This window comes from Oncorhynchus mykiss, chromosome 28 (genome assembly GCF_057628025.1).
Source record: "Oncorhynchus mykiss isolate SJ-2025 chromosome 28, ASM5762802v1, whole genome shotgun sequence".
NCBI classification, from domain to species: Eukaryota; Metazoa; Chordata; class Actinopteri; order Salmoniformes; family Salmonidae; genus Oncorhynchus; species Oncorhynchus mykiss.
In genome coordinates, this window is record NC_143049.1 from 20,107,539 (window position 1) to 20,126,724 (window position 19,186).

The 19,186-nt window shown below is 46.3% G+C and overlaps 1 protein-coding gene across 25 annotated transcripts in view; it reads left to right on the forward strand.

Moving 5' to 3' along the window:
* ctnnd2b (catenin delta 2b) overlaps positions 1–19,186 on the forward strand; it is a 107,463-nt gene that overhangs the window by 70,516 nt on the left and 17,761 nt on the right. For all 25 annotated transcript variants that reach the window (XM_090225593.1, XM_090225589.1, XM_090225583.1 and 22 more), the window contains 4 exons: positions 1,356–1,488; positions 5,370–5,583; positions 10,078–10,261; positions 12,705–12,822. In XM_090225593.1, coding sequence (XP_090081719.1) covers positions 1,356–1,488; positions 5,370–5,583; positions 10,078–10,261; positions 12,705–12,822 — 649 coding nt within the window. The remainder of the gene's footprint in view (positions 1–1,355; positions 1,489–5,369; positions 5,584–10,077; positions 10,262–12,704; positions 12,823–19,186) is intronic.

The following is a 19,186-nucleotide window of genomic DNA, read 5'->3' on the forward strand; positions in this document are numbered from 1 at the left end:
TCTCACATCTCTATATTCCCCCCTCATCTCCCTCCTTCTCACATTTCTCTTCCTCTCTTTCCCCTCCTCTCTCTCTCTCTCTCTCTCTCTCTCTCTCTCTCTCTCTCTATCGCACATGTCTCTCCCTCATCAAAACTCTCTCTCTCTCTCTTTCTCTCTTACGTGAACCCACTCGTTAATGCAATTGATTCTCGGTCTTTGAGAGCCGGTGACATGTGGAGTTGAGAAGCCAGAACTGGGGCATCTGTGTTGTCAGTGAGAGAACTAACTGACAAACTAAAAGGCCTGATTGCAGACAGCTGTGATGGTTAGAGGTTGGACAGGTGCTGGAAGGTGTGTACAGGGAGGGTGCTGCCTTTGCACCAGTGTGTGTCTCTCTCTCTCTTTCTCTCTCTGTCTCTCCCTCTTTGTCTGTCTGTCTCTGTAGGTGTGCCGATAAGAGAGGTGTGGTAGTGGGGTAACACGGTGGTCAGGGGGATGACAGGGTGCTCTGACAGTCCATAGCTAGCCTCAGGCTAACGCACTAAAGCACCATCGCTCGCATCGCCAGAGGATAATGCTGGATGAAAGTATCTCTCATTCGCCAAGAGTAGGGATTCAGTTCTAGCCTTTATCATTCTCTAGTGAATGATTTAATTCAGAACTTGTGGGAATAGAAAACAAGCCTCGTTCTTGATTTGAATATCTCTTAGAACTAAAAAAAAAAAATCACACTAGGGGGGCTATGTGCTATGGGGGTGGTTTGTTTGGCAAATATGTCACACACACGCAAGATTTTTCATGCTCAACAAGCATATTACGTTGTTCATTATTCATGCCGATGTTTGTTTTAAATGGACAATGCATATGTCATGTGTCACTGTTTTTCTGCTCTGTAAATGAACCTCAATGCAATGTAACCTTAGTGTCTGACTTAGTAGTCATAGATGAACATTGCTACACACACAATAAACCAAACCAAAGGCCTTCAAAAGAAAGAGAGAACAAAAAGGTGCCTTATTATTTTCTGTAATGCAGAAATGACATTATACCAAAACACCACTTATAGGAATTACCACCGCAACAGCTTCTGCAATTTACCACGTACAGTAATCACCAGATTGCAGTCATCTGAAAAGATAGATTGAAGATTGCAGTATAATAGACAGTGAGTGAGTGTTTTGTTTAGCACTGTATTGCGATGCTTGTTCTGAGTTCCAAATGGCACTCTATTCCCTATGTGGTGCACTACCTTATGGGCCCTGGTCAAAAGTAGTGCACTAAATAGGGAATAGGGTGCCATTTAGGATGCAGATGCCTGTACAGATCCAGTGTTGTTCTGTATTCATCCCTGTGTTTCCCGTGGTCCCCTGCAGGGAGTTTGGCTGGAGAGACCCAGAGCTGCCTGAGGTGATTCAGATGCTGCAACACCAGTTCCCCTCGGTCCAGTCCAACGCTGCAGCCTACCTCCAACACCTGTGCTTCGGAGACAACAAGATCAAGTCTGAGGTAACCTGCACCAGGCCGATATGGCTACTCATACATTTCTACTGCCATGTGCTAGCGGCGACACCTGCATCCACTGCTACACATTATGAAATGTATATGCCCCATAAAGTTGTTAAATCCGTGGCTAACACATTGGGCTTAAAAAAAGTCAGAATCGGTCAGTGGGATGGCCCTGGGCAGCTGTTGTTTCATTTGAAACTTATGAAACATAGCAAAGTCTGCCTCCACCTTCATGTTCAGTACATCATCTAAAATCTATACCTTTTGTGAAACCTTTTTCGAGAATAATTCACAATTCTAGCTCAGGATCTATCCCAGGTGCTAGAATTGTGAATTCTCCTCACATTAATGGTCAGATAGTATTGCCTGATCTTGCCTCACCTGACTTTCCTCACCCTAATGTTGGATAGCTTGGTGGTGTCATGTCTGTGTGTAATATGTGGGGACGTTGGCTGGGTGAGGTGGAGGGATGGTGAGGTGGAGGGATGGTGAGGTGGAGGGATGGTGAGGTGGAGGGATGGTGAGGTGGAGGGATGGTGAGGTGGAGGGATGGTGAGGTGGAGGGATGGTGAGATGGAGGGATGGTGAGATAGGGATGGTGAGATGGGGGAGGTGGAGATGGAGGGATGAGTTGCAAGTGAGATGCTGTCTTGGAGGGATTGGAAGAAAGTCATTAGGTCAGCGGATACCTTTTCCTGGAACACTGCTGATGCTCATCTCATCGCCTCTCTCAGACAGATATATCACAGGCAGCATGGGCAGACACACACACCACACACACATACACGCACACACCTTGGCAATCACACATATAGGCACACACACACAGATATAGACACACATACAATGGTATACTATAAAAAAAATTAAAAAGTAAAAGTATAAAACTATAAAAGTATGTGGACACCCCTTCAAATTAGTGGATTCGGCTATTTCAGCTCATTGCTGACAGGTGTATGAAATCGAGCACACAGCCATGCAATCTCCATAGACAAACATTGGCAGAAGAATGGCCTTACTGAAGAGCTCAGTGACTTTCAACGTGGCCCCGTCATAGGATGCCACCTTTCCAACAAGTCAGTTCGTCAAATTTCTTCCCTGCTAGTGCTGCCCAGGTCAACTGTAAATGCTGTTATTGTGAAGTGGAAACTTCTAGGAGCAACAACGGCTTAGTCAGTTGTGGACCACCGAGTGCTGTAGATAAAAATTGTTTATCCTCGGTTGCAACACTCACTACTGAGTTCCAAATTGCCTCTGGAAGCAACGTCAGCACAAGAACTGTTCATCGGGAGCTTCATGAAATAGGTTTTGATGGCCGAGCAGCCGTACACAAGCCTAAGATCACCATGCGCAATGCCAAGCGTTGGCTGGAGTGGTGTGAAACTCGCCACCATTGGACTCTGGAGCAGTGGAAACATGTTCTCTGGAGTGATGAGTCACGCTTCACCATTTGGCAGTCTGACGGACGGATCTAGGTTTAGTGGAAGCCAGGAGAACGCTACCTGCCCCAATACATAGTGCCAACTGTAAAGTTTGGTGGAGGAGGAATAATTGTCTGGGGCTGTTTTTCATGGTTCGGGCTAGGCCACTTAGTTCCAGTGAAGGGAAATCTTAACGCAACAGCATACAATGTCATTCTAGACGATTCTGTGCTTTCAACTTTGTGGCAACACTTTGGGGAAGGCCCTATCCTGTTTCAGCATGACAATGCCCTTTTGCACGAGGTCCATACAAAAATGGTTTGTCGAGATTGGTGTGGGAGAATTTGACTGGCCTGCACAGAGCCCTGACCTCAACCCCATTGAACACCTTCGGGATGAATTGGAACGCCGACTGCGAGCCAGGCCTAACCGCCAAACATCAGTGCCCGACCTCACTAATGCTCTTGTTGCTGAATGGAAGCAAGTCCCCAGAGCGATGTTCCCACATCTAGTATTAGCAGTGAAAGGGGGACAACTCCATATTAATGCCCATGATTTTGGAATGAGACTTTCGACAAGCAGGTGTCCACATACTTCTGGTCATGTCGTGTATTTATAGTACTGCGAGGCGATGCACTGTAGCTGTGTGTGTCATCATGGTACCTTGTCTCGCCTAGCAGTATCTTGGTTATTTTTGGAGCAGAAGGCTGTGTGAAGGAAATTACTATTTAATGGGCACTCTATTTTAGTAACAGTAGAGCAATGGAGATGAAGGAGGGACATTTGTATAGTAAGTCAGTGTCTTCATAAACAGAAGGGAATATACAGCATGCACTGGATAATGGCAGCATGTACTGTATGTAGCCTGCAATCTTGTGAGCCAGTGTCTATCACCTTTGCCAACAGAGCACCCAGATAAACAGGCTCTGATTTGTAATGGTTTTTCTCCTCTGTGTTTAATTGGAGTTGAGATGGACAGCAAGAGCAGCAGTGCTGATCCATTCTGTTGGGCCTAGCAGCACATCTGCTGACTGTTGGCACAACTCCCCTGGTGTGCGTGCGTACGCACACGTCTGTACGTATGTTTGTGACACTCTACCTGGTCGTCTTATCTCACTTCCTCTGTCACTCTGTCAATATGTCACTCTGTCCTCTGTCGCTCTGTGACAGTGTTTCCTTGGTCTGTCTGTCTGTGTGCAGATGATCCAAAATGTCTGTTATTTTTTCATTTTTAAACAACTGACCGACATTGGTTGAATTATTTGAATTCCATTTAGTTCGTTTTTTTTCTGTGAGCTCAATGCACACATTGCAGTTTTTCTAGAGATAAATCAATCCAGTCTAAACTTTGCCATGTAGTTGGGAGTTAGTTGTAGTTTCCAACAGGCCAATATTCTACATAGTTTAGTGCAGAAAACATATTAATTAACTACAATGACCATGATCCATTGCGTATCTACTTGTCCGGTGTGTGTTTCTTTTACGCGTGCTACGGAAGATAGAAGAATGCACGATCGATCGTGAGGTAATATAGAGAGCAGCTGTTGCTTCACAAAGTATCTCTACCTGAAAATACATGATCTAAGAGATTGATAGTTGGTATTAAACATTCATAAAACTATGGCTTATTTACTTTGAAGAAAATAGTGATTTTGTCAGACAGCATAGGAAGCAGCTCTATAGAGATGAGATGATGATTTGGAATTAAATAATAAAGTCATCAAATAAACAGATGCATAACATTTTATTAAAGTAAAGTAATGTGAATAAATTATGATTAAGTGATAAGCAGTAATAGGCAGTCACTACCATCATGGGACTTTTTATTTATTTGTTTTATTCTATGTTGTTACAGCATTCAACCCACATAATGCATAGCCCATTTAATGTAAATAATAAAACATCAATATTTTTTATAATCGAACCGAAACTGAACCGACCTCAAAAAGCACTAATCGTTCAGCACTAATATGCAGCCACGTGACTCTAGAGCCCTCAAGCTCAGCTCTGGACCTCGAAGCCACTTCCACTGCAGTCTTTTCATTGTTCCCCTCTAATCAGGGACTGATTTAGACCTGGGACACCAGATGAGTGTAATTCATTATTAGGTAGAACAGAAAACCAGCAGGCTCCGGACCTCGTAGGGTAGGATTTGAGGACCCCTGCTCTAGAGTAATGAGGGAGGAAGGAACTGTCTGATCTGGCTCTAGTTGATTTATAGAGGAAAGGTACCTGAGTGAAATAAAGAACAGGATTCATAGGGATGCCTCCAGGGATATTGTTGTCAATACTGAAAACTATAGATGACTTCTGTGGCAGACAGTTTGTAAAACTATTACACTATTGCATGCATGTTTGTACTGTTCTTTGTCTATCTATTAATTTTGATCTAGTCTTGATCGATTCGTTATGATCCACTAACGTCCTCCTTTTCTCTCCTCTCCCTGTTCCTCTCACCAGATCCGAAGGCAGGGAGGAATCCAGCTGCTGGTGGATCTGCTGGATCACAGGATGACCGACGTGCACCGCAGCGCCTGTGGAGCTCTGAGAAACCTGGTGTACGGAAAGGCCAACGATGACAACAAGATCGCCCTGAAGAACTGTGGCGGGATCCCAGCCCTGGTCCGCCTGCTGAGGAAGACCACCGATGTGGAGATCAGGGAGCTGCTTACAGGTGAAAAGAGTTTGGTGCTACATTTTTACAAAGAGAGACATAACATAGCCTTGCTATATGACATTATAAAGGCTCATACCTGCTTATAGAAAGTTATTAAGCATTTTACCTGGATGCTTATATCTAGAGTTTATACACAAGCTGAATTTAACAGGACATTGGTACTGGGAGCTGGATAACTAACAACTACTGAAGGCTATAGTGGTGAAGAATCACAAAGGGACTTTTCACATCAACATCCTTAGTGGTGGTTAAGCAGTGGTTAAAACTAATATCCGCAAATGACTTACTGGATAGAAAATTCCTATATTTTATTAAATACAATATGATGTAATACTTGCATGGTGCTATTATCTATTAAAGGAGCGCTGTTCTAATTGAAACATTGCCTAAATGTACTTAGTCAATAACAAGTGAGAGGTTAAATCCCCTAGTCATGTTTATAGAGGGCATTATTTAATTATTTATTTTTTACTGTAGAGAGGATTCTGAGCCTGGAAATGCGTTGGAAATAAACGCTTTGTGCTGGTGCTGTCTTAAAGGAGATTACCATATAAATGAGAAAGCAGTTCAACGCACGGAACACAGAGTCCCTCCTGTCACAAATTAATCAGGCATCAGAAAACCTTCCCGGCCCAGAGGAATTCTGCCTCTTCACTTCTTCTCTTCTGGCTGTTTAAATCAGAGTCACAGTGACCGCCTGCGCCTCCTCTCCCCTCCCTGTGACTGGGCAGGGATTAACGGGACTATTTACCCGTTTCTCTCCATCTCCCAGCCTTCCCTGTGCCACCGACTGCCAGGAGGCACCCTACTTAGGGAAGCGGTAGCGGCGGTTTATGACATCACAGGAAGCCAAGCCAGGTTGTTGTTTTCTCTGCTGCTCTAGCAACCACCCCCCTTGGGAGCTAAAGATGATTATTTAGCGGGAATAAAGCTCTTTTAAATGGCAGCTTTCTTGTCTCCTGAGATTAGAGATGTGGATTGTGTCCTGGACTCCAAGTGACATCAGGGACCCATGTTGCTGCACTTACACAGCCAGGACGCAATTAGTCTAGTTTAGTGGAGGGGTGGATGAGATGTGGTCGTGCTGGATTATGGTTAATCAAGTTGTCCTTCTGTAGTTCTTGGAGTAAATTAATTGAAAAGTAGAGTAGTTGGATGAGATTGAAATGTAGAAATGTACAGCCATCTACAGACAACAATTCATAGACATACGGAGATGCTCTGTACACTCCGTGTACATTTGGTACCCTGGTGGCTCACTATAGAGTGGCTGATTTAATTAGAACGTCATCTGCACTGAATCAGTCCTTTGCCACTTGACTGCGGACTCGCGACACGGCGGCTGCCTCACCTGAACCACATCAAAACCACAGGCTCCTTCCTCAAATTCCTTTTCCGTCACCTTGACAACCTGCACAGTGCCCTCACCTTCCACGGCCCCCTGTAGAGTTAATTTTGGTCCAGTTCTGCAGACGGCCCACTTTCTCCCCATGTAATGATGCTCTCGCTCCCCACCTAGCACCCCCCGCACCGCATTTCCTCCCCGATGATGTAAGGCTGAGGCAATTAACCTCTTTCATCTGTCAGGCGAAATAAAAAAAATATGTTATAGGTAGTTATTATGCGCCGAGCCTGCCGCCACTCTAGGCAGCAGCCCTTTCATTTTTGAAAACACAGAAATGTTGTGCGCCGCCCCGAGCGCGGTAAAGTGATGCTCTCTGTAAGATTACTGTCTCCACTAATTATGAGCAACGCAGCTAGTTATTTAGATGCAGAGCAGACCACAAGGACAACATCCCAACATAACTGATAAGACGAAAGTAGATCTGTGTAATTACATTGTTGTTGTGAGAGGAACGGGTGAAGAGTGACTGTCTGCCTCATCACTGGTAATTGCAATCATAAATGCTACAGTGTCCTGGGAGGGACATGACACGGTGAAGGTCAACAAGAATTATAATGTGTTGGGCCAGCTGTCAAGGTCATTACAATCTCTCTGTGTGTGTGTGTGTGTGTGTGTGTGTGTGTGTGTGTGTGTGTGTGTGTGTGTGTGTGTGTGTGTGTGTGTGTGTGTGTGTGTGTGTGTGTGTGTGTGTGTGTGTGTGTGTGTGTGTGTGTGTGTGTGTGTGTGTGTGTGTGTGTGTGTGTGTGTGTGTGTGTGTGTGTGAGTGAGCCCTCTCAACAAATCACAGTGGTATGGAGTGTTGTGGAGTGAAGGACCCTCTCCTCTTCCTCCTCCTCCCCCTTCCTCTCTCCTCTTATAGATAATTGGCCAGCTCTTGTGCTGTGTGTGTATCTCGACCTTTGGCTGACAGCGGCTGCTCACCCCTTAACACCATCCATGGCAATGTTCCGACCACATCCTATTGAAAGCAATTTATGGTGACACATGACTCGGTTGTCTTTTTATTATACTTAACAAAAATATAAACACAACTGTCCCATTTTTCATGAGCTAAAATAAAATGTTCCATACTCACTAAAAGCCTATTTCTCTCAAATGTTGTTCACAAAATAGTTTATATCCCTGTTAGTGAGCATTTTTCCTTTGCCTAGATAATTAATCCACTTGACAGGTGTGGCATATAAAGAAGCTGATCATTACACAGGTGCACTTTGTGCCGGGGACAATAAAAATCCACTCTAAAATGTGCAGTTTTGTCACATAACACAATGCCACAGATGTCTCAAGTTTTGAGGGAGCGTGCAATTGGCATGCTAACTGCAGGAATGCTCTCCAGAGCTGTTGCCAGAAAATGGAATGTTAATTTCTCTACCATAAGCCTCCTCCGATGTTGTTTTAGAGAATTTGTCAGTACGTCCAACCGGCCTCACAACCGCAGACCACATGTAACCATTCCAGCCCAGGACCTTCACGTCCAGCTTTTTCACCTACGGGATTGTCTGACGCCAGCCACCTAGACAGCTGATGAAACTGTGGGTTTGCACAAGCCAAGATGTTCTGCACAAACTGTCAGAAATCGTCTCAGGGAAGCTCATCTGCATGCTCGTCATCCTGACCAGGGTTTTGACTTGACTGCAGTTCGACGTCGAAAACAACTGGTCAAATGCTCACCTTTGATGGCCGCTGGCACGCTGGGAAAGTGTGCTCTTCACGGATGAATCCCGGTTTCAACTGTACCGGGCAGATTGCAGACAATGTGTATGGCGTCATGTGGGTGACATCAGCAACATCAACGTTTTGAACCGAATGACCCATGGTGGCGGTGAGGTTAAGCTACGGACAATGAACACAATTGCATATTATTGATGACAATTTCAATGCACAGAGATACTGTGATGAAATCCTGAGACCCATTGTCATGCCATTCATCCGTCGCCATCACCTCATGTTTCAGCACGATAATACACTGTCCCATGTCACAAGGATCTGGACACATTTCCTGGAAGCTGAAAATGTTCCAGTTCTTCCATGGCTTGCATACTCTCCAGACATGTCACCCATTGAGCATGTTTGGGATGCTCTGGATTGAAGTGTATGACAGCGTGTTCCAGTTACTGCCATTATCCAGCAACTTCGCACAGCCATTGAAGAGGAGTGGGACAACATTCTACAGGCCACAATCAACTGCCTGATCAACTCTATGTGAAGGAGATGTGTCGCGCTGCATGAGGCAAATAGTGGTCACATCAGATACGGACTGATTTTCTAATCCACACCCCGTATCTGTGACCAACATATGCATATCTGTATTCCCAGTCATGTGAAATCCATAGATTAGGGCCTAATGAATTTCCTTATATGAACTGTAACTCAGTAACATTTTGAAATTGTTGCATGTTGCGTTTATATTTTTGTTCAGTGTATTATGAGGAATGTTATTTTGGTATCATCATACAGCTGCTGTAATTCAGGTTCAGTTGAAGTCATATGTAAACTGGGATGTGAGATACTCTCTGTGGACACGTAGTGCCTCTGTTCAGTGTTCAGCAAAGCACCCGAGATTGAGGAGGAAGACTGAAGTCGTAGTCAGTGTGGTTAAAGAGGAGAGAGGAGAGCCCAGCTGCAGAGAGAGAGCTTCCTCCCTGTCTCTGTGTAGGTTACGCATACAGTCTGTGCCAAAGCCGCTGGCTTGGAATGTAATTGGTAGGTTGGCTGGTTGCACATGAAATTACAGAAAAAATTATCCAAATCTATGAAGCCCTAGGTGACCAGTTTATTGCACAATCACGACGGCCTCTCACTAAATCAAAACTAGGGGCTGCAATATGCTCTTTTGTAAACATATGCATGACAAGTAATTAAACATTTATAGAATCTTTCCGTATCTTTTCAGTGTTTCGAAAAATGTTGTCACACATTATCCTTATTTCAATTTCAGAGGAGGTATATTCAACTTTTTTTCTTCACAAAGTCTGTACGATTCAGCACAGTTTCCACTCTCATGTGCGCAATATACCTCCTGACCATTCTCCCACGTTAAATCACTGTTCGTCAACATCTTATCCTATCTGATGTTCTGTGTTCAGGTGTGCTGTGGAACCTGTCGTCGTGTGATGCCCTGAAGATGCCCATTATCCAGGATGCTCTGGCCGTGCTGACCAATGCTGTCATCATCCCCCACTCGGGCTGGGACACCTCGCCCCATCAGGAGGACCGCAAGCTGCACTTGCACTCCTCCCAGGTGCTCCGCAATGCCACTGGCTGCCTCAGGTCAGTACTCTTACTAGACCCTCGGGTCAATCAATCAATCAATCAAATGTATTTGCTAGCTTTTTACATCAGCAGTTGTCACTAAGTCCTTTACAGTTACCCATCATAGACCCCAAAGCAAAGCAGGAGCGATAGCACAGTGGCAGGGTCAGAGGTTAAAGTTCACAAGTCATGACAGCGTATGTTAACTCTTGAGTTTACATGCAATGGGTGGTAAGGTCTCTTCTGGGAACTTGAACTCTTCTTCTCTGGGTAGATTTTACTGAGAGCAGTCGGCTTCTACCAGGTCAATATCTTCCTGCTTTGTCGATCCCTGGCTTGTTCCTTTGTGTTGGTAATGCAGTATGTAACACATTGCTCTTTCACACATGAATACTTTGGAAGCTTTGTTCTCATTGTGAATATTGACTTGACAAATGAGGGTTATTGATCAAGGAAGTTTTATCACAGACAATGAATGCCACAAGTGTCAGACTGATTATGTGAACCCATGTATCATGTTCATAATTACCCACATTATGAGGGATGTTGTGTGAAAACGCCATGTCAGCTCTCTTTGAGGCTTAAAGATGCCTGCTCTGCATTAAAGCATTCTATAGTTCTGGAATATTGTCAAAGGGCTTTCTGGTTATAACGCTGGCATCAGAAGACAATTGGCTGTGTGTCAAGTGTTTCAACTCTTGATATCTGGGACCTCGTCCCCTGCATACCAGCAGGAGAAGCGTCTGTGAAGGAGAATAATGAGATCTTAGCTAATACATTGCCTGTCTGCTCATTCTGGGGTTATTCATTTTAGCTACAGTGCATTACCCTCTCTGTGCAATATGTCACCGCCTCTCTGTTGTGGTATTACCTGCTAATAGTTGATGGAAATAAAACAAAGGCTTGGGGTCTATTTTAATATGCACACATTACCTTCTCAAAGCAGGAAGTGATTAATGAAAGGGAGGTCGGGCTTTGTTGGGACGTGTTCCATTCCCATTGGCACCCAGACAGGTAGTCCTCTGCAGCACAACCAATCAGCAGTGCAGCAGCGTGAAGTGGGAGGAATCCCGCTGTAAGTGAAATGTGCTGAGTCTTAATGTCTGCCTGTGATGAGGGATGGCTGACTTTACAGTAAATCCCTGAGCTGAGCAGACTAATTCATCTGTTTCATGGGTCGTTAAGGAACAGAACAGAACAGAACAGGGGCTTTGATTGAATGTTTAATGTGCGGGACCAAGATGCCTTGCCACCTGCCGCCTCATCACACATTTGTCCCTCATCATGTGACACTTACTCTGGCAGAACAGAATCACCATGGCTGACAGGGAGCAACGCAACACACTAGTTGACTTTCATTCTCCACAGGATGCCTCTCTGCCAGGCATCAACTGCTGTGTAATGAGAGAAAGTCTGCCAATAGGACCATGGCTCTGACTGATCAGCAAGATAACATACTCACCATCTCTATCTTTCACACCCATGCTCACGAAAGAGTCAACAAACCTATGTTCCCTTTTTTGTATAATTTCCTTTCATCTCTGGGGTCATCTGTTGCGTCTGGGGGGGGGGGGGGGGGACCTGTGTTGGAACGACCTGATAAAGGACCCCGTGTCTCACCTCCTAGACCCTGTCTCTCCCATCTATGGTCAACTCACTGATCACTGGAAGAAAATAAAAAAACGTAACAGAACAGATACACATAGATTAGATTGATCAATGGCGGCTTTGTTCATCAGGCCCATTACAAAGTGCTGGAGGTGCTGACGGGGTCACAAACAGGCCATCAATAATCTCCCTGTCTTTTGGCCCCAAACTCCACCAGCAGGCACCCTTAGATAATGGCCATGGTGTCCATCTAGAGGCCTCCTATAAGACAAGGCTGTCTGCATCATTACAGACTCTTAGTGACCTGACATTTAAAGGGCAGCGGAGAGGAGCTCTTTAGGACAGAGACTGTGTCCCAAATGGAACCCTATTCCCTTGTCAAAAGCAGGACACTATATAGGTTAACACCATTTAGCTATAGCCTACATTCATTCATTTATTCATGTTTATGTATCCTTATTTTACCAGGTAGGTTGACTGAGAACATATTCTCTTTTACAGCTGCGACCTTGAGAAGTTACAGGGGGGAGGAGATGGGATAAATGAGCCAATTGGAATCTGGGGATGATTAGGTGGCCATGATGGTATGAGGGGCAGATTGGGAATTTAACCAGGACACCGGAGTATATACCTCTACTCTTACGATAAGTGCAATGGCCTCTTTAGTGACCACAGAGAGTCAGGACACCCGTTTTAACTTCCCGTCCGAAAGACCGATTTTGATTTTGAGCAATTATGACAACAGTAAGTGAAGATGTATAACTTTAGGCCTGAAATTAAACTGAAATACCTGTAGCTACAGTACAATATAACAGGGATACATTGCTGAAGAGAAATGTGTCTGTTGTTGCAGGAATGTGAGCTCGGCGGGGGAGGAGGCTCGTAGGAGGATGAGGGAGTGCGAGGGCCTCACTGACGCTCTGCTCTACGTGATCCAGACCGCCTTGGGCAGCAGCGAGATCGATAGCAAGGTTTGACTTTGTGTTTCCTTTCATCTCCTCCCATAAAGAATACCCTTTTAACATGACGCTGAGGGAATGACAGACAGAGGCGGCCCATCAATACAAAACACGCACACTCACTTACACACACACACCACAACTATCAAAAGTTTCTGAGAGCTTCGGTGACACCTAGATGAAACGAAGACATAACGCCCAGCATAGACCCCAGACAGTTTGGAAGCAGACCAGAAATATAATCTATCCACACACTTGTTAGCTTCCTGGACTGTTTATAAGTGTATAAGCAATCAGACATCCTATCCACCATAACCACCCTCATCACAACTGACTTCTCCAAGGCCTTTGACAAAATCGTACACACCATCACCATTGAATGACTAATCCAACTGGGTGTCAGACCTGCCCTCACACCATGGCTCTGCAGTTTTGTGACCCTCCACAAACAACAGGTACGCTACCAAGACAGCCTCTCAGACTGGCAGGTGTTCCTCAAGAAACTCTTCTGAGCCCTCTCATCTTCCTTCTGGTCACAGACAGTGCAGCCCGTGATTTCGACAATAGGTGGAAATATGTGGACGATCTAAATCTGGTCCACAGACTGGTCCACAGGAAACATCAGCCCCTGAACAACTTCGACACATGGGTACATGCAAGCAGAATATCACTGAACCTTGCCAAGTGCAAAATCCTATCAGTGACCTTCACAAGAAATCCACCTGTCCCATGCCCTCTCTGGAATGAGGGCCAGGATCTCAAAGTGTGTGATAGTGTGAAGGCTTTAGGGTTAATGGTACAGAAGGACTTACAATGGAGCGAGCAGGTTGCTACAATGGTAACCAAGAGCAACATTATAATTATTTTTCTCTTTGCCGCCTTAAAAGGTTCCATGTGTCGTAGGAAGACCTGGTTAGCATTTATACCAGCTACATATACGTCCCACCCTGGAGTATGCCACTCCTGCTTGGCACAGCTCACTGACCCAGGACCAGTCTGATGACCTGGAGCGTATTCAGCAGAGAGCATGCCTCACCATCCTCGGAGGATACTCCAGTTATATTGAGGCACTTCAGACCCTGTCCCTACCCCGGCTTCATGAAAGACAGACAGCTCTGACTTCACTGTCAGCCTCCTAAACTCTCATTTCAGAGACTGGCTACCCCCTGACAAAATCACAGTAACACGCAGCCTAAACAAACTGACTATGCTAAAGTCTAGAACCGAATGGTACAGGAGGTCACCAATCCCATATTTCTGCTCATTGATTAATGAGTCACTTTAAGACCACAGGACATTATTGATTTAAAAAAAAAAATGTACTCGTATTGTTGTATTTTGTTTCTCTTATCGATTAATATGTTGTATGTTAATGGGTTTCAGTTTGTATTGACTACTATAGGAGTCAAATAAAACTAGAAAAACACGTTGTGCGCCTGGATCGGTGTGTCTTGATGGTTGCCTCCCTGACTCTCTCCACCTCCTCATCCCCTGTAAATGACCTTCTTTACCAGGATTTAGTTGCTTAACACCTCTCCTGTCCTTGCTGGTGCACAGCGTAGAGATAAGGGGAGAATCTACTGTGCAGTCTGGCTAGCAAAGATCATCACCAGCTCTGATTACACTGGTCCTTTCCCAAAAGCCAATACCAGATGTCCAATTTCCTGCGAATGAATTCCTCAGAGTCTATGGAGTTAATGATTTGAAATGTATTATTTAGGATAATACAAACAGCGCCTGTGTATATTATGTTGAGATTTATATCCTTTATACGTACTAGTCAATGTTCAACTATTGGACGGATTCAATCACAGGTCAGGCATGGCGAAATTGACACACTGTCAGATTCTGTGTGGTTCAAGGTCACCTGTTTATGGCTTGTAAAATACCTTGGGAGTCTGAGAAAAAAAGGGACAAGGTACTCCATACGTACAGTACATGATAACCTCGAGCAGTGCAACGCACATACTACATTATCCCGATGTCAAGCAATAACAATGACAAACTGTTCTTCCCTAATAAAATACCTTCCCTATCTGCCCTCTCTGCTACAGAGAGATACAGTAGGTTATGGTACCGTAAAGCTCCTCTGATTGTACCACTACGTACACTCTCCCTATTTTGTTTGGTTTCCGGGAGCCTTTGTTACGTCTGGACTACTTTCTGCCAACCAGTTTGAAGAAGATCTGGTCAGCCCTAATCCAAAGTCACCCCACTACATTATTTTCTGCCTCAATGATCACTACAATGGGATTAGCACTACTGTACTGCTCTGGCCTGGGTCCAGCACAGCAATCTAACCAGTACAATGAGTTAGTCATACATTAGGAACAGATGCACTTGACTTTACTATACCAATCGCATTTGCGAACTTACAGACTGGTCAATTAATGTACCAATCGTCTTTACATACTGGTCGCCTTTAAATACTAGTTACAGAGCTATTCTTTAATTCTTGCACTGTTAATTGTATTATTGAAGGGTTGCCATCTGCTTTGTTTAGCTGTAGGCATTCTGTAAGATGTCATTAAGTAAAAGTGTCAGCATACATTAAGCAATGGCGCCATGGCCTATTGCATTGCTTGTGTCAGGTGCGTGAATGAGGACCCAAAAGCGAATTAACAAAACAGAGTTTCTTTAATGACGAAACACACGTAGGCTCAGATGGACAGGCAGATTCCGACAGGACAGGACAAGGTTAGATGAACATGCAGATTCCGACAGGACAGGACAAGGTTGCAGCAAACACGACGATAGTCTGGTTCAGGCATGAGTAACACAAACGAGAATCCGACAAAGACAGGAGCAGAAACAGAGAGAGATATAGAGACCTAATCAGAGGGAAAAAGGGAACAGGTGGGAAAAGGGGTGAACGAGGTAGTCAGAGAAGACAAGGAACAGCTGGGGGAAAGAGGGGAAGAAAAGGTAACCTAGTACGACCAGCAGAGGGAGACAGGGTGAAGAGAAAGGACAGAAACAAGACACAACATGACAATACATGACAGTACCCCCCCACTCACCGAGCGCCTCCTGGCGCACTCGAGGAGGAAACCTGGCGGCAACGGAGGAAATCATCGATCAGCGAACGGTCCAGCACGTCCCGAGAGGGAACCCAACTCCTCTCCTCAGGACCGTACCCCTCCCAATCCACTAGGTACTGATGACCACGGCCCCGAGGACGCATGTCCAAAATCTTACGGACCCTGTAGATAGGTGCGCCCTCGACAAGGATGGGGGGGGGGGGGGGAAGACGAGCGGGGGCGCGAAGAACGGGCTTAACACAGGAGACATGGAAGACCGGGTGGACGCGACGAAGATATCGCGGAAGAAGAAGTCGCACTGCGACAGGATTAATGATCTGAGAAATACGGAACGGACCAATGAACCGCGGGGTCAACTTGCGAGAAGCTGTCTTAAGGGGAAGGTTCTGAGTGGAGAGCCAAACTCTCTGACCGCGACAATATCTAGGACTCTTAGTTCTACGCTTATTAGCAGCTCTCACAGTCTGCGCCCTATAACGGCAAAGTGCAGACCTGACCCTCTTCCAGGTGCGCTCGCAACGTTGGACAAAAGCCTGAGCGGAGGGGACGCTGGACTCGGCGAACTGAGAAGAGAACAGCGGAGGCTGGTACCCGAGGCTACTCTGAAAAGGAGATAGCCCGGTCGCAGACGAAGGAAGCGAGTTGTGGGCGTATTCTGCCCAGGGGAGCTGTTCTGACCAAGACGCAGGGTTGCGAAAAGAAAGACTGCGTAAGATGCGACCAATAGTCTGATTGGCCCGTTCTGCTTGACCGTTAGACTGGGGGTGAAAGCCGGAAGAGAGACTGACGGAAGCCCCAATCAAACGGCAAAACTCCCTCCAAAATTGAGACGTGAATTGCGGACCTCTGTCCGAAACGACGTCTGACGGAAGGCCATGAATTCTGAAAACATTCTCGATGATGATTTGTGCCGTCTCTTTAGCAGAAGGAAGCTTAGCAAGGGGAATAAAATGAGCCGCCTTAGAGAACCTATCGACAACCGTAAGAATAACAGTCTTCCCCGCTGACGAAGGCAGTCCGGTGACAAAATCTAAGGCGATGTGAGACCACGGTCGAGAGGGAATGGGAAGCGGCCTGAGACGGCCGGCAGGAGGGGAGTTACCGGACTTAGTCTGCGCACAGACCGAACAAGCAGCCACGAAACGACGCGTGTCATGCTCCCGGGTGGGCCACCAAAAACGCTGGCGAATGGAAGCAAGCGTACCCCGAACGCCAGGGTGGCCGGCTAACTTGGCAGAGTGAGCCCACTGAAGAACGGCCAGACGAGTAGGAACGGGAACGAAAAGAAGGTTCCTAGGACAAGCGCGCGGCGACGGAGTGTGAGTGAGTGCTTGCTTTACCTGCCTCTCAATTCCCCAGACAGTCAACCCGACAACACGCCCCTCAGGGAGAATCCCCTCGGGGTCAGTGGAGGCTACTGAAGAACTGAAGAGACGAGATAAAGCATCAGGCTTGGTGTTCTTAGAGCCCGGACGATAAGAAATCACGAACTCGAAACGAGCGAAAAACAGCGCCCAGCGCGCCTGACGCGCATTAAGTCGTTTGGCAGAACGGATGTACTCAAGGTTCCTATGGTCGGTCCAAACGACAAAAGGAACGGTCGCCCCCTCCAACCACTGTCGCCATTCGCCTAGGGCTAAGCGGATGGCGAGCAGTTCGCGGTTTCCCACATCATAGTTACGTTCCGACGGCGACAGGCGATGAGAAAAATACGCGCAAGGGTGGACCTTGTCGTCAGAGAGGGAGCGCTGAGAAAGAATGGCTCCCACGCCCACCTCTGACGCGTCAACCTCGACAACGAACTGTCTAGAGACGTCAGGTGTAACAAGGATAGGTGCGGATGTAAAACGATTCTTGAGGAGATCAAAAGCTCCCTGGGCGGAAACGGACCACTTAAAGCACGTCTTGACAGAAGTAAGGGCTGTGAGAGGAGCTGCCACCTGACCGAAATTACGGATGAAACGACGATAGAAGTTTGCGAAGCCGAGAAAGCGCTGCAGCTCGACGCGTGACTTAGGGACGGGCCAATCAATGACAGCTTGGACCTTAGCGGGATCCATCTTAATGCCTTCAGCGGAAATAACAGAACCGAGAAATGTGACGGAGGAGGCATGAAAAGTGCACTTCTCAGCCTTCACAAAAAGACAATTCTCTAAAAGGCGCTGGAGGACACGTCGAACGTGCTGAACATGAATCTGGAGTGACGGTGAAAAAAATCAGGATATCGTCAAGGTAAACGAAAACAAAGATGTTCAGCATGTCTCTCAGGACATCATTGACTAATGCCTGAAAGACAGCTGGAGCGTTAGCGAGGCCGAAAGGAAGAACCCGGTATTCAAAGTGCCCTAACGGAGTGTTAAACGCCGTCTTCCACTCGTCCCCCTCCCTGATGCGCACGAGATGGTAAGCGTTACGAAGGTCCAACTTAGTGAAAAACCTGGCTCCCTGCAGGATCTCGAAGGCTGAAGACATAAGAGGAAGCGGATAACGATTCTTCACTGTTATGTCATTCAGCCCTCGATAATCTATGCAGGGGCGCAGGGACCCGTCCTTCTTCTTAACAAAAAAAAACCCCGCTCCGGCGGGAGAGGAGGAGGGGACTATGGTACCGGCGGCAAGAGCTACAGACAAATAATCTTCGAGAGCCTTACGTTCGGGAGCCGACAGAGAGTATAGTCTACCCCGGGGGGGAGTGGTTCCCGGAAGGAGATCAATACTACAATCATACGACCGGTGTGGAGGAAGAGAGGTGGCCCTGGACCGACTGAACACCGTGCGCAGATCGTGATATTCCTCCGGCACCCCTGTCAAATCACCAGGCTCCTCCTGTGAAGAAGAGACAGAGGAAACAGGAGGGATAGCAGACATTAAACATTTCACATGACAAGAGACGTTCCAGGAGAGGATAGAATTACTAGACCAATTAATAGAAGGATTATGACAAACTAGCCAGGGATGGCCCAAAACAACAGGTGTAAAAGGTGAACGAAAAATTAAAAAAGAAATGGTTTCGCTATGATTACCAGAGACAGTGAGGGTTAAAGGTAGCGTCTCACGCTGAATCCTGGGGAGAGGACTACCATCCAAGGCGAACAAGGCCGTGGACTCCCTTAACTGTCTGAGAGGAATGTCATGTTCCCGAGCCCAGGTCTCGTCCATAAAACAGCCCTCCGCCCCAGAGTCTATCAAGGCACTGCAGGAAGCTGACGAACCGGTCCAGCGTAGATGGACCGACAAGGTAGTGCAGGATCTTGAAGGAGAGACAGGAGTAGTAGCGCTCACCAGTAGCCCTCCGCTTACTGATGAGCTCTGGCTTTTACTGGACATGAAGTGAC